Source organism: Gopherus flavomarginatus, chromosome 6 (assembly GCF_025201925.1).
Source record: "Gopherus flavomarginatus isolate rGopFla2 chromosome 6, rGopFla2.mat.asm, whole genome shotgun sequence".
Lineage (NCBI taxonomy): Eukaryota > Metazoa > Chordata > Testudines > Testudinidae > Gopherus > Gopherus flavomarginatus.
Genome location: NC_066622.1, coordinates 70,380,311 through 70,403,708, shown reverse-complemented (window position 1 = coordinate 70,403,708; position 23,398 = coordinate 70,380,311). Strand labels below are relative to the sequence as shown.

At 44.3% G+C, this 23,398-nt stretch overlaps 1 protein-coding gene across 3 annotated transcripts in view; it reads left to right on the top strand.

Annotated features, from left to right (window-relative positions):
• Positions 1-23,398, top strand: part of WASHC2C (WASH complex subunit 2C) — a 66,354-nt gene that overhangs the window by 18,860 nt on the left and 24,096 nt on the right. For 2 of the 3 annotated variants that reach the window (XM_050959982.1, XM_050959981.1), the window contains exons 12-22: positions 2,720-2,792; positions 3,669-3,725; positions 5,254-5,418; positions 5,999-6,117; positions 8,053-8,145; positions 9,151-9,258; positions 11,366-11,482; positions 13,401-13,573; positions 17,143-17,254; positions 18,072-18,251; positions 21,540-21,728. In XM_050959982.1, coding sequence (XP_050815939.1) covers positions 2,720-2,792; positions 3,669-3,725; positions 5,254-5,418; positions 5,999-6,117; positions 8,053-8,145; positions 9,151-9,258; positions 11,366-11,482; positions 13,401-13,573; positions 17,143-17,254; positions 18,072-18,251; positions 21,540-21,728 — 1,386 coding nt within the window. The remainder of the gene's footprint in view (positions 1-2,719; positions 2,793-3,668; positions 3,726-5,253; positions 5,419-5,998; positions 6,118-8,052; positions 8,146-9,150; positions 9,259-11,365; positions 11,483-13,400; positions 13,574-17,142; positions 17,255-18,071; positions 18,252-21,539; positions 21,729-23,398) is intronic. The other variant, XM_050959983.1, reaches the window with a different exon arrangement.

The following is a 23,398-nucleotide window of genomic DNA, read 5'->3' as shown; positions in this document are numbered from 1 at the left end:
ATGTAGACCTAAAACTGATGTTTAGTAGCCTCCCTGACTCATCTTAGACTCTTGGTTCACCCCTTGGTCCTGTTAACCTTTGATTGTACAACTCCTGGGCACCTGCACTGCCCTGAAAACTTGTGTGTGTGTGAAATTGATATACAGAGAGATGTAAGTAAACTGTCCCTTCTCTCCTCCTCTTCCCCCATTTACACATGCCTCAGTTCTTTGCAGAAAAATGTTGGTATTGTGAAAAGAAACACTTGTATTTCTAATAAGATTTAAGAATCAGGAGGCAAATAAGAAAAATAACTGTGTTATGAGGTAGAGTCAGCTGCCTGACTTAGAGCAGCAACTGTTGGCTTTTGTGGTTATACCCGCACAGCTCCTCAAACAGGCTTTTGAGTTACTAGTCATGACCAATGAGACATAAGATAGAAGTATGGATTAACAGTGCACCCACTGATTCAGATGTTCCCTGAGGACAAAACTTTGCTATCTAACAACTTGTAGAGCAGACTTACCCTGGAGTGGGTGTCAGAGATCACAGAAAGATTCTGAAACTTATTGGATATTTTTCAACAGAACAGGGAGCCTCTTTGTAATAAATATCTATCCTCCCACCCCAACTCTGCCTTCATCTGTTTTAAAGCACTAAAAATATATTTCCACTCTAAGCAGCCGTAATTGATTTTTCTTTTAATTACAGGATTGTAGATTTGGGTTTTATCAACACAGATTTGGATAAAATAACTAAGCTCTCATTTATTATAGTTTTTATTAAATGTTTCCTTTTTCAATGTAGACACATCTTCCATAAAGCTTAGTAGGAAAATGAATCCTAGAATCATAGAATATCAGGGTTGGAAGGGACCTCAGGAGGTCATCTAGTCCAACCCCCTGCTCAAAGCAGCACCAATTCCCAACTAAATCATCCCAGCCAGGGCTTTGTCAAGCCTGACCTAAAAAACCTCCTAAGGAAGGAGATTCCACAACCTCCCTAGGTAACCCATTCTGCAGCAGTATTCCTCGAGCCTGTTTTCAAACCACTGTGCCCAAATCCCTCTTGTACACCAGGGCTGGGATATTTTTGGGGGTGCCAGGGAGAGTTGGATTCTCGACACCCTCTGAGTTACAGTGATGCCCAGCTCTTAGGATCCTTGGGTACCTAGGGTGAGATTTTCGAAGTTCTCGTTTGAGTGATCAGCATAGGGCAATTGGAACCTGTGTTTACCGTTTGAGGAGCACAATTTCAAGTTCTCTTCAGCTGAACATGTGTAAGAATGAACCTAGTTCCATGCAGTCACTGTCCTAGCTTCTGGTAATCTAGCCAGAGCTATGTGGGTTTGGCATGTCTCTAGCCAAGGGAACCATATGTAGATGTGAAAGGGATTTGTAGTAGTCAGCTGTTCTTTTGAATTGTCACATGTACTTTTGGGGAGCAGGGGGTATCACATGGTCTTTAAATGCCAATAATCTACATCTGTCACACTGCATACTATGACCAGTGATGTTAACACTTCCTTTTGTCCTGGTCTGAAACTCAAGAGATTCATGCTATGCCCCTATCTTACACCGGTCCCTCTTACGCCGTGTCTGCGTGAAAAAGCTGCATAGGGATAACCTAAAGCAGGGGGTCAGCAACCTTTCAGAAATGGTGTGCCGAGTCTTGATTTATGCATTCTGATTGAAGATTTCATGTGCCAGGAATAAATTTTAACCTTTTTTAGAAGGTCTTTCTATAAGTTTATAATATATAACTAAGCTATTGTATGTAAAGTAAATAAGGTTTTTAAAATGTTTAAGAAGCTTGATTTAAAATTAAATTAAAATGCAGAGCCCTCCAGATCGGTAGCCAGGACCCAAGCAGCGTGAGTGCCACTGAAAATCAGCTCGCCTGCCGTGCCATAGGTTGCCTACCCCTGTACTAGACAGACAGCTCTGACTGAGGAAAGTCCACTACTGCCAACCCAAACAAACAAATCACAAGTCAGGCTGAAAAGAATCGTGAGTAGGTTAGAACTCACTTGGAACCACAAGTATGTAATCAGGCAGCAGCAGAGACATGCCCCCCCCCCCCCCCCCGAAAAAAAGCGAGTATAGTACTGTTAAATGTAAATTACTAAAAAGGGAAAGTTTAAAAAAAAAAAACTTGACAAGGTAAAGAAACTGTTTCTGTGCTTGTTTCATTTAAATTAAGATGGTTACATGCAGCATTTTTCTTCTGCAGAGTAAAGTTTCAAAGCTGTATTAAGTCAAAGTTTGATTGTAAAGTTTTGAAAGAATCACATCATTTTGTTCAAAATTACAAACATTTCAGATTTACAACCTCCATTTCCAAGGTGTTCGTAACTCTCAGGTTCTACTGTTAAAACCATTGCAAGCCTATTTGGATGTATACGTTGGTATAGGAGTGGCTCTTTATTGGTATAGTGTAAATTGGTTGGGACCAGGTTTAATTTAAACTGAATAAAGCTACTCTTATACCAAAATAAGTGTCCATAAAAGTTTACACTGGCTTAACTAAATTATTGCAAGTTTGGGTGGCCAAGCCCTTAGAGCAGGAAGTGAAGCACAGGGGTAGAATTTTTCCTAACCCAGAACAAAAATGGAAACATGCAGAAATACACACATTTCAACTTCTTCTCCATTGGCTGTTGTCCCAAGTCTGTATCTTTGCAATCAGTTGATCAAGTTTTCACGCTCTCTTCTGTTGTACGTCTTTGTCTTCAATCAGAGCGATCTTTTTGCTGAAGCACCAAGAGGGGAAGACTCGAAAGAAAAAGAGCTGCGAGCCCCAATAAATGATGGTAAGAACTGATTTGTACAAGTAGCACACGTCTCCAGCTGCGCTATAGGTGTCTAGATTCTCTGTGGTTGGTAATTGTCTCTCTCAAAGGGTGATCTGAACCAAACTAAGTAAATAGCAAACAAAGAAGCTAGTGGTTAACTGTGCTAAATTCTCAACAGAATGTATGGTTTTCTGTTCTCAGTGGGGAAATATTCACATTTTTCTTTGATTTTAAAAAGCTAGATGTTTCTCCACGGTAATTTTTTTTTTTTTTTTTTTTTAATAGTTTATGGCCCCCATCAGGTTGCTGGATAGGAGGCGTTCCCACTAGGGGCTTGATGCAGTCAAATGCTTTTCAGTATGAAGTAATTTGCAGCAGGGTCTGTATATGACAAATGTTTTTTTGAAAATGTTTATACCTAAATTTAAGTTTCTAAATTCATATATGAGCCCTCTGACTCTGAAAAGTGCTGTGTGCCCAGCTGCTCCTACTGAAGTCATCTAACTCCAAAGGCTAAATTTTCAAATGCACCTTAGGCTCCTAAGTGATAGCCATTGTTTTGGGGGCACAGAGGGGATTTTTAAATGATGTATAACATGTGGACACAAGCTCTTGGAATTCTTTTTATTCATGGCTTTTTAGTTTCATGGGCATGTTTTGCAACATGGAAGGAACATCTGCGCTCACTTTTTGTTTGTTGAGGAAAAACCACCAAAGAAATTCAGAGAATGTGTCTAAAGCACATTGATTTGAAGACATTTGGGCTCCTGAACAGAAACGAGAGAGCTCAGTACAATTGTCATGTTTCTTATACTGCAGTGACTGGGGCGTTAATTGTACAAAATGTTTGCATCTATAAGTGATTGTCTTGTCTTGTATTTCCCATAATTTCAGAGCCATCAACAAAGGCTTTACGGAAAGTTCCTGCAGGCGCAGTCTCTCTTTTCCCAGGTATGGTTCAACTTACAGTGACCTGCTTCATGCAGGGAACAGATCTCTCTTGCTTTAAAACACACTACAAAGGCTGTTATCCAGCACTTTACCAACCAGAAAGCTCTATAAAGCTGACATTTCTTATTTTTATTGAAAGTCCAGTTGGCGCGAGGCCGGCAGGCTCCCTACCTGGCTCCGCATGGCTCCCCGGAAGCGGCAACATGTCCCTGCTGCTCCTTGGTGGAGGCATGGCTAGGTGGCTCTGCATGCTGCCCCAAGTGTTGGCTCCGCAGCTCCCATTAACTGGGAACCATGGCCAATGGGAGTTGTGCGGGTGGTGCAGTGCACAGAGCTGCCTAGCCATACACCTGCCAAGGAGCAGCAGGGATATGTTGCAGCTTGCAGGGAGGCGCATGAGGTGAGGGCCACCTGGATCCGGCACCCTGCACCACCTGCCGTGCCCCGTGTGTGCCCCCCCTTCCCCTCAACTCACTCACTCCCTCTTAATTGAGTGGAATTTTTTTGCTTACCCGCACCCCCCTATTTCCCCAGTATGTTGGATAACAAAGCTTTTACTGTACACTGGTTTTAAAGAAAAAAAATGATCAAAATGCAACACTGCTACTGGATGTTCAGAATCAAACATATGAATTGTGAACACGCTAGGCCTGAATTTCACTGTGTTCTGTGCAATTATAAAGCTTCTGTGGGGGGCATTGTAGAAAGCATGAATATCAGTGAAGTTGGAATTATCATTTCTAAACTAGCATAATCTTGGATAGCTTTATTTTTAAGAGTCTATTTCTATGAGTGATTCATATACTGAATGCATAAAGGCGGATATTGCATGGATACAGTTCAGTCCTATTCCTCTTTCAAACAGTAGTCTGAGCTGCATTTAAAAAATTGGCTAGATCTTTACAGTATTGTGCCTTTTATTCATGCTAGCATGTTAAGTTTGTTTTGAAGGAGGTGATTAAATTTGTTGTTTCCCCCATGATCAAAAAGAGAAGAAATAGTTACAGAACACCCTGCCCCCCTTAGTTTCTCTCAGGAAGCTGCTCTGTGTGGGGAAGAGCTTCTGGAAGTATCTTTAGTTTTGAACTGCACAGCATGTTGCACAATTTTAAGTGTAGTAACAAAAGCAAACTGAGGTAACTTGTTTGCACCAAAGTCTTATTTTTTATATATTGGATATATTTCTTCCTATATCAGGCCATATTGGCTATTCTAAGACTGGCTAGATGAGCTCAGAATTCCCTCATACCTTTTCACTAATGCACCAGGGATGGCTTTGGCACAGGATTAGGTCAGATGCCATCTTGCTCCTCTGGGGCAAGTGCACACTTTCTCCGTACTGGAGCTGGCTAGACTGTCTGTTGCAAGCAGCTGAGGTGATAAATTTAGTCCTCTCTTCCTATTCAGGAATTGTGCAAGTAGATCGTGACTTCTATGAATTTAATCACTGTTCAAAAATCACTGGCTAAATAGCTCTTAAACTCTGTAGTCAGTGTTCAGTCACATTATTGAATATTCTGACTTGCAGGTGGGAATGACGTGTTTAGTTCCACCTCTGTTCTCGTGGAGAAAGAAAACAAGAAGCCCATGGAGCAGAGCACAGAGAAAGGCCCCAAACAGCCTGGGAAAGTCAGTCTGTTTGATGATGACGATGACTTTTTTGTGGAACCAACTAACAAACATTTGAAATCGGGTAAAGTGTGTTCGGAAAACTATAAAAGGTCATAGAAACTAGGGCCAGTGGGAACCTGCGGGTCATGAAATCCCCCCCCACTCCCCGGCACCTGGTGGTGTTTCCGCCTCTGCTATTCCACTGTCTTATCTGTATCTGATCCCTCTGAACATTCGATCAGTGATGTGTCTGATCTTTCTTTGCAGCTGTTGGCTATTCACTCTTCCTAAGGGTTTTGGTTTTTTTTCCTGGGAGGCTTTTTAATGTTGGGCGATATCTAGTTTTAGTTCAGAAGAGCTGTATGTGTCTAGATGGGCGTGCACATTCAGGGTGTGTGGGGAGGATGGAGAATTGCAGCACCCATTGACGTTTTGGCTAATGACCTTTGTACCCAACTAACTCTTCACCTTGTGAGCTAGCCCAACCAACCCACCCACCCCTATCAAAAAAAGACTTCTGTTGCTCATTGCTGTCATTCTGCTCTCTACAGAAAAGACTGTACTCCTTCTAGAATGTCACAACCTCTCAGTGGTAGCTGGTCTCTTCCAACAGAAAGCATTCCCCAATATAAATGTATTTTTTCTTTTTTTTTTTAACAAAGTCAAATCCACTGCTGATTTCTTTGACAATGATGGTGACTTATTCAAGAAAAAGGCTGAAGTTCCTGCAGCTGTCAGTAAGGCAGCTGAAGTGCTTAAAGAATCCATGGGAGGGAAAAAGGTAACGTTAGAAGTGGATTTTTCCATTGTGCACAAAGAACTAATCTTAGAGGAATAGTTAGGCCACTCTGGCTCTAACTCTGCTGGAGTCTATCCCACAGAATAACAGGAATATGTTTTATCTCTATGAATGTGATGCCTAGTTTCCAGATTCCTCCCCAGCCAGCTCTGGGGGTTGCCTGTATGCCTTCTGCAGCTCTTTGTCGTTCTGGAATTCCTGCCAGAGGTTTCCTGTGCTGCAGGGTTGGTCTCTGGGAGTCTTACTAAGGCTGGAGTTGATTGTCTCTGTCATGTGCCTCTCTTGTTCCTCTTCTTGCTCTGTAGCAGCTGGCAGAAAGTGGCTGTGAAGTAGAGCTGGGAGGAATTTCCTGGCCAACTAGTTTATTTGCTGAAAAGTGCAGTTTCAGGTCGACGGAAGCAATTCATGAATTCGGGTCAAGCTTGGCTAATAGTTTTTTGTCTGACTAAAAATGGGGAAAATTTTCAAAAGTCAAAATGGTTCATTTCAACACTTTTTTTTTTTTTTTTTTTTTTTTTTTGTTTCTAAACAATGTTTTGTTTAGAAATTTAGCAGGATTTGACTTAAATATTTTTTTAAAAGGGTAAACTTCTGGTGAAATGTTTCATACTTGGTACACCTCTACCCCAATATAATGCGATCCTCGGGAGCCAAAAGATCTCACCGTATTGTAGGTGAAGACCACATTACATCGGGGTAGGGAGAGGAATCACTTTTACTGCTCCAGCTTCTTCCCCTCTGTTCCCTCCCCCCCCCCCCAGGCTTGCCACGCCAATCAGCTATTTGGCCTGGCAAGCCTGGAAGGGGGGGAGCGGGGAGCAGAGCGGGGTAGCACGCTCGGGGAGGAGGCGGAGATGAGCTGGAGTGGGAAGCAGTTCCTCTGTGCCCCCCCTCGTTACTTGCTGCCCTCCCTGGGCCCCCTCCCGCCCCAGCTCACCTCCGCTCCATCTCTTCCCATGAACATGCTACAGCACCAGCTCCACTTCCCGCCCTCCCTTGCAGGCTTGTCGTGGCAATCAGCTGTTTTGCGTGGCAAGCCTGGGAGAGAGGAGAAGCGGAGCTGAGTGGCACGCTCATGGGAGGAGGCAGAGACAGAGGTGAGCTGGGGCAGGGGGGCCACAGCAAGTAACGGGGGGGTGCAGAGGAACTGCTCCCCGCCCCAGCTCACCTCCGCTCCGCTGCCGCCTCCCACAAGCATGCCACTCAGCTCCGCTTCTCCTCCATCCCAGGCTTGCCACGCAAAACAGCTGATTGGCGCGGCAAGCCTGGGAGAGAATGGGGAGAAGCAGAGCTGCGGTGCGTGGGATCAGGTGGAACGGAGGTGAGCTGGGGCAGGGGGCCTGAGGCAGGGCCGCAGCAAGTAACGGGGATTGGGGGCGTGCAGAGGAGCCGCTTATGGTAACATGAATTCGGCTATAACGATGTAAAGTAGCAGAGTCCCCCGGAGCGCCGGTTTACCAAGGTATATCTGAATTTGCTTTATATCAGACCACATTATATTGGGGTAGAGGTGTACTTATTAACTTAGGGTTATAATACTCTCCCATTGGCTAGTTCATCTCTATTGTCGCTACAGGGGCTTATCCAGGAAAATATAGCCAAGCAGTGCCATGGAATCCCTGTAAGTGCCTCTTGTTGAAGTCAATGGGAGTTATATGCCAAAAAAAAAAAAAAAATTTATGGCCTACACTTAAAATCGTCCTCATGCAGCTGATGCTCTGCAGAAAGATCTGTCTTCAAAACTACGTGGGTGTTGGATTCTCTAGTGTTTGGATCAGAATTTCCTAGGTTTTAGCCGTCCTTTTTCAACAGTTGGGACACTTAGCAGGCCAGCTACCAGCAGAGCTACCAAAGAGGAATGTAAAGTGTGCTGTTTGCATTGATTTAAATAGGTGCTGATGTGTTCTTGTTTTGAAGAGTCAGCCGTCTTCCAGTGAGGACTCCAAGTCTTTATCTGACATACTTCCCAAAAACCAAAGAGGCCTATTCTCTGATGAAGAAGATTCTGAAGTAAGTGCTAAATGCTCTTAGATCTAAATGGAATTCTAAGGGGACTGGACCGTAACATGACTGCATTTCTATCTACTGCCATGTTACCTAAAACCCATTCCTGTTGAGAGATGTCTCAAATCGTTGCTTATCTCCAAGGAATGGGATCTCTGGTATGTGGTTCCCCCTAAAAACACTCTCCAGCAGGAGCAGTGTCCCTCTCCTAGCATTTTCCACCAATTCTAAAAATTCTATTTTGCACACACACAGCAGTGTGAGATGGAAGGTTAAAGGAAGTATAAAGGCAGGAGAGAGCATCCAACCCTTGGATTTGCTTCAGTATGTACAGGGGTCATGTGCGCTCTTCAGTCCATGTCGTCTTGCTTCCTGACCTGGAGCCTTCACAGGAGACATGCCAATCCCGTGACAAAAAGCAGAAATTGGGCTTGTTTTTTGGCTTAATTGGCTTGTGGGCTGCTTGCTGGCTAGTTTTTTGGCTTGTAGCTTGTTGCTTCTTTTTTGTTTTTGTTTTTGATTGGCTCCTGGCAAGCAGCGGCGAGAGAGAGTCGGGATGCACAGCGGTCCCACAGCAGGCCCAGACTGCGTGCCAGAGGGATCTAATCACATTGAGTGTTGGGTTTCTTAGGGATTGGCTTGTTTTGGCCTTGTTTTGAAATGAGATTAGCTTGATTTTTGGCTTATTGTGAAAGTCAGGGTGCTTATTTACCACGTAAAAGTTGGCAACTGCTTCAGAGAGTTCCCAGGAGAAGTTGCATGCACTCAATATTTCTGAATTGGGCTGTAGGTATATTCAGTAGGCCCCAAAATCAGTGACCTTTTCTGTGAAAGTGTGGGCCTCTGGTTTCAGCGTGGTGAGAATCAGCCATCTTACTCCTCTTCAGTAGCACACCAAACAGTCTCTCTTTTTGAATAAATGCGAAGTGCATATTGTTTTTCCAAGTTCTTAAATCCTGTTTCTCTCATCTCAAACTGTCTTGCTAAGTGACTGTGTTTTGGTTCTAGCAGGACTTGTTTTCATCAAGTCAAACAGGGAAGTCAAAGAGCACATCTCTACCACCCAGCAAGTCAGCCACAAAAACCCCACTCTCCTTCTTTGACTATGAGGATGAAGAGGTAAGTGCCTCCCCAGCACTGGCTGCACTTTTTTTGTAGCCCACTCTCTGGGCTCTGTGAGTAAGGTAAAGCTGTTAAGTGGGTAATAACTAAGGACAGGTTCACAGTATTCTTAATTTAGTGTGCCTTGTGGTACTGCCCAAAAGCCCCTATCCTAGGTGCTTTACAAACACACAGGGAAGCATCACCTCTGCTTTTCAAGAGCTTGCAATCCATCTTTGGACACCCAGTCCCCAGAGTAAACTAGCCTGCCCCATGATCATCACCTGATTGCGATAAGGTGTCAACAGATTGTGGAGGCCTGTGACTTATGCAAATTCCAGAGCCATCCTCTGAGAGCACCCTGCCTCCAGTTCCCAGCTCTTCCCATCTGGGACTGTTAGCAGAAGTTCCCATTGCTTAGCAAGCCATTCTACTGGACATTCCTAATTTTGGGTTTTTGCAAAGTTTCTAACCAGGAATCAGAGTTCAACTGCAAAAACTTTTAAGGGATTCTGTTTTGATCCCGCTTCATAAGAGTCTTGCACATGGACAAGTACCGAGTTCACCAGGTGTCTTTTTACGTGTGCAGTAGGCCACACTACTGTTGCAGGTCAGGATCCTGGTCTGCTTCCCAGATGCAACAGTGCTTGGTCTTTTTGCTTGCCTGTCTTGTTGAAAAGAGTCCCTCCTCCATCCCTAGTCTGCAGAGATGACAGCTGTTTGTATCAGTTTGCTAGGCTACAGCAGAGCTGCTGAGCAATGAGTTGTGGCTGGGAAGACTTGAACTGCAGTAATGAGCTGGTCAACATATAGTAGTATATCTGTCCCCTTTTGATGGAGAAATTTCCTCTGAGGCCAGAGTCGGAGAGGTGATGGGGATCAGCTGGTAATGATCTGGGGGCAGTTTCTCTCTTTCTCTGATAGTAAGTATGAATACATCTTTTGACTGTCAGAAAAACGTCCCATCTCATGAGGCTCTGTGAAATGAAAGTACTAAATCTCTGCCATAGACAGAGGGTTACAGTATCCTAATCGGGAAGATTTGCACATGCCTAAACTGAGTATCCATGTGATCTTATTGATTGTAATGCTTGCCATCTTACACCACCTTCTTGCTGTCCTCTTCACTGACCTTGTCTACCCAAGCAAACTTCATATAGCCATAATTCACCACCCACTCAGATCTACCACTTTTAGCATGACAAGGCTAAGATGACATGGTGTCTAACATGCCTGAGGGCTAATCTACACTACCGTGCTACGTCAGTGCAGCTGTAGTGCATTGCTGAAGACGCGCTGTGCCCATGGGAGAACGCTCTCCTGTCAGCATAATTACTCCACCTCAGTGAGAGGTGGAAGCTATGTCGGTGGGAGAGTGGTTTAGACACTGCTTTAAGTCAATGTAACTTGCGTCGCTCAGGGGGGTGGCTTTTCCACATCCTTGAGTGAAATTATTTACATGGCCTTCAGTGGTAGTGTAGACAAGCCCTGAATCCTGTTTGCACTTGTGATTTACAGCTACAAAGCCAGCTATTGTAGATGAGACAAGGGCTGTGACCAATGTGAGGACAGAAAATAATTGGCAGTGCAAAATAAACAATGATGGAAAGCGTATGTGCAAGCTGCAGTCAGAGAACCTCTCTTTCAAAGTGGGAATGTGGTCTTTAAAATATCCCTTTCAGATCCTAGGGTTAAAAGCCTGGTAGACGTAGTTCTTAATCACATTGCAAATCAGAAATCCCCAGCTGAAACAGAAGATACAGAATAAAAACCAAAGCCTGCAATGGGAAATTGACTTTAGGGAGACTGGGTATGAGTCCTGCTAGCAGATCCCATTGCGGGACTGGGTTCTTATCCAAGCTTGTCAAGTTGTTGAAAGTGTTAATACCTACAGGCTTTTGGTCTGTAACTTCTCTACTAAACATCTGTGGACGCCATGGCTGAGAACTATTTGCTCCATGGTATCTAAAGCTGTTGTCCTTTGAATAGGTTTTGGTGGAAGTATTTATATTTCCTTAACCTGTTTCTTGGCTGAGCTACATTCAACTGATGTTGATAGGAACCTGAGTGCTGATGCACACCAAGTACCAGGCAAAGTTACCTTTCTTGGCTTTAATATTTTTAGGATCTGTTTGGTACTGCACCTGCTAAGAAGCAACAGTCAAAACCACCCCAGGAGAAAGCAAAACAATCGGAGCTCCTCAAAAAACCCTCTGGCTCGTTGTTCAGCAGTGATGAGGAGGTACTGTAGAACAAGATGCAAGCCCAATATCCCCCTTTAAAATGCAGCTCTCCAAAAGATGAAATGTTCAATAGAACATTCACTCCATTGCACTTGAGTGTGGATTGTTAGGTGCCTGGGCTGTGTCTATGGACAGTGCTCCTTCCAGCTGTTGTATATCTGTGGGGTGGGGGAGCTCTATGTTCTCTTTATAAGCATGCACCATGGGACTGGCTGGCAGAGGTACTATGGCAGGAAAAAATTGCTGGATGTAGGCTATACGTGTCTAACAGAAAATGGCACAGCAGCCTCCTGCTGAGAAGGGTGACTTAGAGCTGGCCTACAAAAGAGGAAAAAAGAGCATGAACTTCTTTACTACTAATGTGTATAAGGAGGGCCTGAAAGTTTTGGGGTAGTCAGGGTTTATTTAGAAATGTGGAGGAATTGGAAAACAAGATTTGACCCATCTCTGTTGGAAGCGCTAGCTGGATGACTCGGGTACAGGGCTTGGGAGCTCTCTCAGCCCTTAATCCGAGTTGGAGGGTGTTGAATCCTTAATCAAGATTTGCAGCCAGGTACTTGAGTTAACAAAGTGTCAGCATGACCCACTTAAAAGGAACTTTACTGTGTGACTAAAACTCACATTCCTGCTTAATTAATCATAAGAATGGTCAAACTGGCTCAGACCAAAGGTCCATCTAGCCCAGTATCCTGTCTTCCAACAATGGCCAATGCCAGGTGCCCAAGAGGGAATGAATAGAACAGATAATCAAGTGATCCACCCCTGTCACCCATTCCCAGCTTCTGGCAAACAGAGGCTAGGGACACCATTCCTGCCCATCCTGGCTAATAGCCATTGATGGACCTATCCTCCATGAACTTACCTAGTTCTTTTTTTGAACCCTGTTGTATTTCACTGCTGCTTTAGTGGCTATCATAAAACTACTGGCTTTCCAGGTAACCTATAGTGGTTTTTTTTAAGGTAGATGAGACATGAATATCTAATATAAAAGTAAAGCAAGGCCGAATTTAAAAGAAAAAAAGCCCGTCATTTTTTTAATACATCATAAAGTAGGAAAGGGATGCAGTGTTCTTCCATCTGCAGACCACTTGTAACATAAAGGGATAAAGAGAGATACTGTAAGCATGAAAACAGAGAAAATATTTCTGGGATTTGCAGTATTCCGTATTAAGGCAAATTCTGACTTCTCGCTTAGATAAAATGTCGATATGGAAATAGCTTTGTCGCAGAAAGAGACAGGTATGCCATTGCTCTGTTAACCTAGCCTTTCAGAAAACTGGCTTCAGCCAACCAGTTTAAACAGCAAAGGCATACATTTAACCGTTCTCTTCCCAACTCAGCACATTCCCCTCCAATTGAGGCATGAACATAACCCTAGTTGGGCCATTTAAGAGTTAACACTGTATTAGCATGGTCAATTATTTTGTTAACCCAAGAGGAAAAACTGCCTTAATATTACAGTTAGAAGTCAGGAAATGAGGCAGCATTGTTACTGATACTATCTTGGGACACTGCATAATGTATGTTTCCACACTCCTCTAACTGTCTAATCATCAAAATGTTATGGGCCAAATTATCAAAAACAGAAAGCTTCTCCCTTCTGTGGCTGTATAACCTGCACTCACAAAACCAGCTTCAGGGGCAGATCTCAGGGATGCTAGTACTCATTTACACCTGCAGCTCCATTAGCACCTGTGAAATAGGAGCCAGGCCTATGTCCTGAAAGCTTATACAGTGTAGGGGGTAATAATATCATTTTCTGGCCTGGTGTTGCACTTGTGTTTGTATTTAATGCATAGATGTAAGAACAGCCCATGTCTTCACAGGAACAAGCGCTGATTCTAATATGCTGACTAAGGTAGAAGAGGTGAGGAAATAGGCTTGTAAGAGAATAATTCCTATATTTTTTTTTTTTAGGACCACTGGAACGTCAGCAAGCCGACTAAACCAATTTCCGAAGACAGCCAAAAGGGGGAACCTGCAAAACCTGTCAGTGCAGTCAGTCCGGCTAACATTATGAAAAAGACTAGCCTCTTTGAGGAGGGTGAAGAGGAGGAGGAGGAGGATTTATTTGCAATCACTAAAGACAGGTGGGAGAACTTGACAGCAGAGCAGCACATTTCTCTCCAATCTCTTGGAGCAGGCTTACCCATTCCAATAGTTTGTCAAGGGTATTATGGGATTCCCTTTCTGAAATACGAGGCCTCCATTTTCCCAGGAAGCTGAGATGCTGTCAGGTAATCTTAAAATCATTGTTTTCTGCTGTGCATTTCTGCTATTCCACTGTTATGCTACTGAACCAGCTGAATGTTGATTTCCAGGTGGAGATTAAGGGGTTGGTTTAGACCCTGGTTTCCTTTTACCCTGTGGTGTTGTCACAGCTGGGATCACCATAGGCACCTAAGCTGGAGAAACCTCTTTAAAGGTAGAGGGCCGCTGACAGGGCATTCTCATTACTCTTGACTCTGGAGCTCCCCATCCTCCCTTGGGACCAAAATAGTTGAGATCCGTTTGCCTGCAGGGCACAAAACAAAGCTCACCTGTTCTCAGGTTAAAACAACGAGGAGTCCTTGTGGCACCTTAGAGACTAACAAATTTATTTGAGTGTACGCTTTTGTGGGCTAGAACCCACTTCATGGGATGCATGAAGAGAAAAATACAGGAGCAGGTACAAATACATGAAAGGATGGAGGTTGCTTTACTAAGTGTGAGGTCAGTCTGATGAGACAATTCAATTAACAGCAGGATACCAAGGGAGGAAAAATAACTTTTTGAAGTGGTAAGAAAGTAGCCCATTACAGATAGTTGATGGCAAGGTGTGAGTAACAGTAGGAAAAAATTAATAGTGGGGAAATTAAGTTTAGGTTTTGTAATGACCCAACCACACTCTATCTTTATTCAGGCCTAATCTGATGGTATCCAGTCTGAAAATTAATTCTAGTTCTGCAGCTTCACGTTGGAGTCTGTTTTTGAAGGTTTTTTTTTTTTTTTTTGAAGAATTGCCAATTCTGGTCTGTTATTGAGTGACCAGGGAGATTGAAGTATTTTACTGGTTTTTGAATGTTATAATTCCTGGTGTCAGATTTGTGTCCATTTATTCTTTTGTGTAGAGACTGTCCAGTTTGGCCAGTGTACATGGCAGAGGGGCATTGCTGGCACATGATGGCATATATCACATTGGTAGATGTGCAAGTGAACGAGCCCTGGATGGTGTGGCTGATGTGGTTAGGTCCTGTGATGGTGTCCCTTGAATAGATATGTGGACAGAGTTGGCACCTGAGTTTGTAGCAGGGTTTGGTTCCTAGGTTGGTGTTTTTGTTGTGTGGTGTGTAGTTGTTGGTGAGTGTTTGCTTCAGGTTGGGGGGCTGTCTATAAGTGAGGACTGGCCTGTATCCCAAGATTTGAGAGAGTGAGGGATTGTCCTTGAGGATAGATTATAGATCCTTGATGGTACGCTGGAGAGGTTTTAGTTGGGGGCTGTAGGTGGTGGCTAGTGACGTTCTGTTACTTTTCTTCGTTGGGCCTGTCCTGTGGTAGGTGACTTCTGGGTACTCTTCTGGCTCTGTCAATCTGTTTCTTTACTTCAGCAGGTGGGTATTGCAGTTTTAAAAATACTTGATAGAGATTTGTAGGTGTTTGTCTGAGGGATGGGAGCAAATGTGGTTGTATTGTAGAGCTTGGCTGTAGACAACGAATTGTGTGATTGTGGTCTGGATGAAAGCAGGAGGCATGTAGGTAAGTATAGCAGTCAGTAGGTTTCCAGTATAGGGTGGTGGTTATGTGATCATCGCTTATTAGCCCTGTAGTGTCTAGGAAGTGGGCCTCTTGTGTGGACTGATCCAGGCTGAGATTGATGGTGGGGTGGAAATCATTGAAATGTCAGGTTGTTATGGAGTGTTGGGTCTAGTAGGACAGGTGGGCTCTCTGGGTTTGGTTAAATGGATGGAGGTCAATCTTTTTGCTGCTAATTTTTGCACTGATCTATTAATTTTGTGTAAATATCTTCATGAACAGAAATGCAGCCTTAGACGTGCTGTTGCTTCATAGGGGCAGGGTGGTTATTTTGAGGAATATCCAGCTTGCTACCACTTTACTTATGAAAGTGTTTGGATTTTGAAAACTTCATATTTTAGGCTAAAAATCTAATCATCTGAAAGGGTCTAAGAAAAGTGCATTGTTCGAGATGCGCAGTGAGTACATAATTCTCCTCCTGTTTCAAAAGTTGCAGTCATCCAATCAGGAAGCGGAATTGACATCAAGTGACTCAGGTGACTGACTTGCACACCAGGTGACTAATTTACACAGCAGAAATAGCATGGTCAGTGACAGCTTGTGAACACCGTGATAGTCTATAAACTGTTCTGCTAATGCTTAGGAGTGACAAATGGATTTGCAGAATCCAGGATGGATTTGTGGACAGGACTAAGGTCATATTGAGTTATTAGACTAGCTGTAATGCCCGAGTGGAGAGAACCCCATGTTCTTATGAGGCAAAATCCTAGCTTCCAAGGCCAGAAGGTACTGTTGCAATCATCTAGTCTGACTTGCTGTGTAGCACTGGTCTTAGAACTTCCCCAAAATAATTCCTAGAGCAGATCTTTTTATAGAAAAACATTCAGCCTTGATTTAAAAATTGTCGGTGATGGAGAATCCACTACAACCCATGGTAAGTTGTGCCCATGCTGAATTATCCTCACTGTCAAAAATGTACCCCTTATTTCCAGTCAGAATTTGTCTAGCTTCAACTTCCAGCTGTTGGATCATGTTAGACCGTCCTCTGCTAGATTGAAGAACCCATTATTAAATATTTGATCTCCATATAGGTACTTATAGACTGTAATCAAGTCCCCCTTAATCTTTTTTTTTTGTTAAGCTATATAGACTCAAAGAGCTCAAACACTGTAAGAAGTTGTCTAACCCTTTAAGCATTCTTCTGGCTCTTCTCTGAACCCTCTTCAATATTTCAAAGTGATTTATTCTTTTTGCAAATACAAAAGCAAAGTCCCAGTGATCATGCTGAATTAAGGTTTTTGTTCAGTGTTTTTCAGAAGCGTATATGAAATTTATTCCTGAAGTTCACCCTCTACTGCGTAGCATCTTGGGCCTCTTTTCCCCACATGTACTTCAACTCAAGTGAGGGGCGGATGTCATGTTGGAGGCCACAAAATCCCACCTGTGTTCCACTCCAGTAGTGATGCTGCTTTGCTCGTTATGTTAATCGCATTTATTACAGTAGTGCCTAAGGGCCAACCAAGACTGGGGCCCTGTTGTGCTTGGCGCTGTGCACTGAATAGTAGACAGCCTCTGCCCCAAATGCTTACAGGCTAAATAGGCAAGATGGATGCAGGGAGTGGGAAAGGGTGTATGTGTCACGTTCACATAAAGAGGTGAGAGATGAGACTCCAGTGCTAGTGAGGTAAGCAATGGAAGCAACCTGCTCTGGCACTCACATATCCTAGTATGGACTGAGGCTGGAAGCAAGGTCTCCTGCCAGACTGGAGCAGCAGTCCTGGGCCTCTGTAGCTTAGAGAAAACCTGGCCCTGATCATACTTTGTTCAGAATTTCTGTTCTTCTATACCATGTCCTTAAAGAGGACAATCTAAACGATACCATTTGACCAGTTAAACATGTCTGCCATGCATGGATTTCTCTCTACAGTCAGAGGAAGCACCAGAAGGCTTCTCTTCTGTTTGAAGAAGATGCTGTTAATGGAGGACCGTTCTTCAGCTCCCAGCCGACACATGTTCCTTCAGCAGCTAAAACCACAGCGGTACCTCCTTTTCCTGCTTAACTTCAATACAAATGATTTACTGAATGGCATTGTTGTAGCAAGGCAGGCTTCCTCATAACCCATTAACTAGGGCCTTTAGGTTAGATGAGTTCCAACAAATTTATAGTAGTATTAAGGTGATTGGAATTTTGGGCTTAAAACTACTTGGCTTCATTAGGTTAAAATGATACTCTGAAATGGAGTCTGAATGCTGCCTTGGCTGGAGCTGGGGCTGGGCCTGCTCAGACTGTGCTCTGAGTATTACTGAAGGGTTTTGAGTATGGTCCTAGGAATGGAAATCCTGGTCCTATTGAAATCAGTGGCAGAGTTTCCATTGACTTCAATAGGTGCAGGATTTTCCCCTGTGTCAGACCCACCAAACTCTGATTCTACACTTGTGGCTATAATTCTCCCGCCCCTCACCCCCCCCCATAGGGTTTCTGATATCAGCCAGGTTCCTATTTATCCTAGACCAGTGTGCTGATTGTAGTAATAAACACTCTGCCACCCAATGCCATCATATCTGTAGTGCCAACCCCAAAACACTGCTCTGAGTATCTACCATAGAATCTACTGTGGCCTGCCACATAATAGCCCCTAAACCTCTCCTTTTCACAAGCCCACTTGCCATGTGTGGACCACAGGCTTCTCCCATCTGTTGAGCCACTGGGAACAAGAGAAGCCCTGTTTACCTATCTGCTGTCCCATGTGGGCCAGAGACCCCACTCCCTCATAGATAGACTTTTTATATGTATCCATCTGTGCGCTTATGTGCCAGATCTCCGTGTGTGAGTAGTAACATCCTTTCATTTCCCAGGAAAAAGCAAAAATGCCTCAGGCGCCACCTTCATTATTTGATGAAGAGAAGAAAAAGGAGGATTTGCTGGACACATCAAAGACTGAACTGGTAGAAGAGAAGTCAGGACATTCAGAGGAGCATAGAGCAGTTCCTGTGACTGGAGGAACAGAGGTTGCAGGGCAGCAGAAAAAGGAAAAGGTAAGGGCTACTTTTTTAGTTAGAGATTTGGCAAATGTTCTTTTAATCTCTTTAACAGTGCATTTTGTAGAATTGACCAGTTGGCTGAAACAATCGTAAAGAATAAAATTGTCAGACACATAGAAGAACATAAATTGTTGGGCAAAAGTCAACATGGTTTCTGTAAAGGGAAATCATGTCTTACTAATCTATTAAGAGTTCTTTGAGGGGATCAACAAACATGTGGACAAAGGGGATCCAGTGGACATAGTGTACTTAGATTTCCAGAAAGCCTTTGACAAGGTCCCTCACCAAAGGCCCTTATGTAAATTAAGCTGTCATGGGATAAGAGGGAAGATCCTTTCATGGGTTGAGAACTGATTAAAAGACAAGGAACAAAGGGTAGGAATAAATGGAAAATTTTCAAAATGGAGAGGGGTAAGTAGTGGTGTTCCCCAAGGGTGAGTCCTTGGACCAATCCTATTCAATTTATTCATAAATGATCTGGAGAAAGGGGTAAAAAGTGAGGTGGCAAAATTTGCAGATGATACTAAACTGCTCAAGATAGTTAAGACCAAAGCAGACTGTGAAGAACTTCTAAAAGATCTCTCAAAACTAAGTGATTGGGCAACAAAATGGCAAATGCAATTTAATGTGGATAATGTAAAGTAATGCACATTGGAAAAAATAACCCCAACTATACATACAATATAATAGGGGGCTAATTTAGCTACAACTAATCAGGAAAAAGATCTTGGAGTATTGTGGATAGTTCTCTGAAGATGTCTACGCAGTGTGCAGCGGCAGCCAAAAAAGCAAACAGGATGTTATGAATCATTAAAAAGGGGATAGAGAATAAGGTGGGGAATATCTTATTATCCTTATATAAATCCATGGTACACCCACATCTTGAATACTGCATATAGATGTGGTCTCCTCATCTCAAAAAAGCTATACTGGCATTAGAAAAGGTTCAGAGAAGGGGTTTGGAACGAGTCCCATATGAGGAGAGATTAAAGAGGCTAGGACTTTTCAGCTTGGAAAAGAGACCAAGAGGGGATATGATAGAGGTATAAAAAATCATGAGTAATGTGAAAAAAATGAATAAGGAAAAGTTATTTACGTGTTCCCATAATATAAGAACTAGAGGCCACCAAATGAAATTAATGGTCATCAGGTTTAAAACAAATAAAAGGAAGTTCTTCTTCACATAGCTCACAGTCAACTTGTGGAACTCCTTGCCTGAGGAGGTTGTGAAGGCTAGGACTATAACAGGGTTTAAAAGAGAACTGGATAAATTCATGGAGGTTAATTCCATTAATGGCTATTAGCCAGGATGGGGCTGACCCAGTAGGGCCATTCTTAAGTTTAACAGCCTCTAAATCAGGTCTGCACAACATGCGGCCCACGTGAGCTCACTGTGCGGCCTGCGGGCAAGTGGCGGAGTGGGGCTGTTGGGGGACCTGGGGGGCCCACCTCACAGCCCCGTGCGCATGCGCTGCCCTCCAACCGCCCTAACAGCCAGAACTGCATGTGTCTCCGTCTCCCGCTCCCCTTGCCGGGCGTACAGTGAGTGCGTCGCTTCTGGGGCCCGCTGAGGTAGGAAGCACTGAGCATGAGGCAGAGCTGGTAAGTGCCAAGTGAGGGGAGGGGCCGCCAGCCTAGGTGGGGGTGGGACTGGGCTGAGACCCCCCCAACCCCTCTTCGGTTGGGGGTGGGGCAGCTACTGCGCTGGTTGGTCCCAGGGTGGCCTCTGTAGTGATTTAGGGGTTGGGGGTGTTGAACTGTCTGTGAGCAGCCAGGAAATCGTGTGTGTGTGTGTGTGTGTGTATGCACCTGCCCTACCCCAACTGCTGCCCTCTTCCTTGGTCCAGGGACCTTGCCCCTCCCCAGCCCCATCAACTGCCCTGCCCCTAGGCTCCCTGCGGCCCCTGTGTTTGTGTGTTGGACAGTCACATCCAATCCCTTCACACTGCCCCCCTTTCCCCTCTCCTTAGTTCATAGCCCCAGAAAATCCCTTCAAACTGTCTCCCTTTTCCCCTCCCCTTAGTTCATGGGGGGGATCCCTCATTAAATTTGCAAGGTAATTATGAAAAGTACAAATGTTTTCTTTCAACGGAACAGGTATTGTTCATTTTTCCATGATTCATAAAATTTAAAAAGATCATTTGCTTTAATTGAAAAATTCTTAATAAAGTCCCAAACCCTCTTCTCCCCCACCCCATCCCAACCCAACCCCTTAACCTTCCTTTTCGGCCCACAGCTGTTTGGCAGGGTGTCACTGGGGCAGGAGGGGTTGTTTCCTTGGGGCTGGGCGGCGCTGGGGCGGAGGATGTGTTTTGGGGGGGATCCTCGCCCGCACAACTCATAAAGCAGCCTGCTCTAGATGTTCCATGCTTAGCAGTAGTCGCCCTCTTTCAAAATTTGTTGGCCACCAAAATCATGCTTGGACCAAAACGGCAAACTGAATAATTGCTGTTTTTGAAAATGTTTCCAATGGGTCATGCAGAGAAATGCCTCAGCATGTGAAACATCAGACTCACAGGTGCAGTATTCCTTTCCAAATGTGAACTGGATGAGCTGCCTTAGTGTGTATGTGTGTGCGTGCATGCGCGTGCGTGCACACACACTTTGCAATAAACCCAGGAACTATTGTGATGCTATTGAAACATCCTATTTACATGCATCACACTAGTGTGCCCATGGGACTATAGACCTGCTAAAACCATGAGTTTCTGCTTTTGGCAGCAGTATTTGCTAACTGAGATTGTCTCAAGTGTAATGTTGGAAAGGATCAGCCAAATGTAGGCCAACTCCCAGCTCAATTAATGTTGTGGGAATTATTGGGCAATGACTTTCTAGGTACTTAGTTTGTTAGCAACATTATGTGCTCGTAGAAAACTACTCTGAGCATATCTAACAATCATATAGTGCTTTCCGCTTGGGAGGATCCCAAATGATTTAACAAAGTAGCAGCACAGCTATTAACAAGCAGCCATCTCTGTAGGGGAGCAGAAGCAGCCAGCCTAAAAAAACTCCAAACAAACTCTGATGCACAACATGCTGAACAACAGGACTAGGGTGCAGGGTACTGACGCAAACCTGTGCTCTTCTGCAGGAGGGCCATCAGATCTGTGAGGCCCTCAAGTAATGCATATGGCACTCCTTTTTATCTGCCTGGGAAGGGTGGGTGCATTTAGCTGTTTGCCATGTTACTGGATCCCAGAGTTCTGGACACGTCAAACATCCAAACCAAGATAATCCAGCAAACTAGCACCAAATTCCAGTCTCTGTTTTTTGTTTTTACAGTTGGATCCTTTCGTGGCATCGTCTTTGGGGCCTATCAGTAATTTGGATCTGTTCACGGCCTCTCCACCATTGCTGGAGAAAGAAGCCAAAATCAGGGCTAAGAATGTGCTGAGCTTGTTTGAAGAGGAGGAAGAGGAGAAAATGGAAGATCAAGACATCAGTAAGATTGAGCAGAAGGAAGTAAGGAAGGTGAGCAAAGAGCAAACTGGCTCCCTGGCTTGCCTGTCTCCCTCTAACCCCCTCTCCTTGCAGTGTTCCTGCTCCTTTGTCTCACCTGCTGTCTAGAACAGCCGTTCTGTGTTTCTGCTTCATCAGCGCTTCCCGATCCTGTCTGAAACCAGCTTTACTTGGCTGCCTGTTCCTCTGGAGCTCTCTTCTGTAATCAAGCTCACTGTATCTAGCTCTAACTCTGCAGTGTGTTTCTAGGGGATGGGGTGTGTGTGCGTGCGTGCATGCTACCTGAAATTTAAACAGTTACTTTAAACAAAGCTGCCTGGGGTTGGCCTGGCACATAGGACCAGAGCTCAGATCCTGAGATTGCTGCGGTGGGAGGGGCTGGGAATGCAGAGATGCTTCTGATATCTCCTTTCACCACTCCCTCCCCTCCTCACATCTGAGCAGGTGGATCTAACAGGAGCCATTTCCCATTCTGAAAGGGGAGCTTAGCTCCGAGCAACCCGTATATAAGTGGTATGTGAACCCTGAGAACCCGTTATGCCTTCTCAGGACAAAGTACTGTAACTCACACCTCTGTGCCAGTGAGCCCGACCTGGTATCTCCACCACTACACTCTGACGGGTGTTGCACCGAGGGGCAGGAGAGCACAGAGTTCTTTTCTGCCGGGGCACTATAGGAGCTCTGCCGAGGCACGGCTGGCCTGCTGATACCCTGAATCAGCCCATCTTACCGCTGCCGCTTTCAAGCAGACACTGCAGCATTCCTCACGTTACATTGCCAGGGTCTGCAAGGCTGGACCCGGTGCAGTGTGTGTGCATGTACTAATAGTTTTTTAATACAAAACTACAATTAGGAGAACTTGTGAACAACTTCATTCATTTGAATGCGGTGGGCCCCAACATGCTAAAAAGTCTGAGTTGGATGGGATGGGCAGCAATTTCTGGAACTGATGGCTCCTGATGGAAAAAACTCTGCCTCCAGCCCCCCACCTGTTGAAACCAGGTGACTGAGGGCCTGAGGATTCCTGCTGTGGGGCATTCCAAGTACACCGGATATATTGTGAGGTACTTGATGTACTCTCCAGTAGACTGGGACACATAATAGATTTTTTTTTCAGTTCACTGGCAGTTTTGAAAAGTTGTGTGGAAATTTTGGTTTTGTTTTAACATTAAAAATGTTTAGGCTTTCAGGCAGCTTGAGAAAAGCAAGCAAAGGATTCAAGAAACAAGGTGTGGTGGCAGGACTTGGTTATGAGCTATAGCGCTGGTTAGGGTAGCGAGCTAGCATGTGGGAGGCCCAGGTTCAATTGGGCGGGAGGGATAGCTCAGTGGTTTGAGCATTGGCCTGCTGAACCCAGGGTTTTGAGTTCAGTCCTTGAGGGGGCTGCTTAAGGATCTGGGGCAAAAATCAGTATTTGGTCCTGCTAGTGAAGGCCAGGGAGCTGGACTCAATGACCTTTCAAGTTCCCTTCCAGTTCTAGGAGATTGGTATATCTCTAATTATTTAATTTAATTTTTAATTTTAATTCTCCTCTTTCTGATGTGAAGAAGGGATTTGAATTTGGGTCTCTCCCCGGGCAGGAGAATGCTGTAAACTATGGGATATTCTGATGTGGGGATCTTGCATCTCTCCTGTAGAGAAACTTTTATAAATAAACAAACTCAACTGTAAATAAGGCCCTT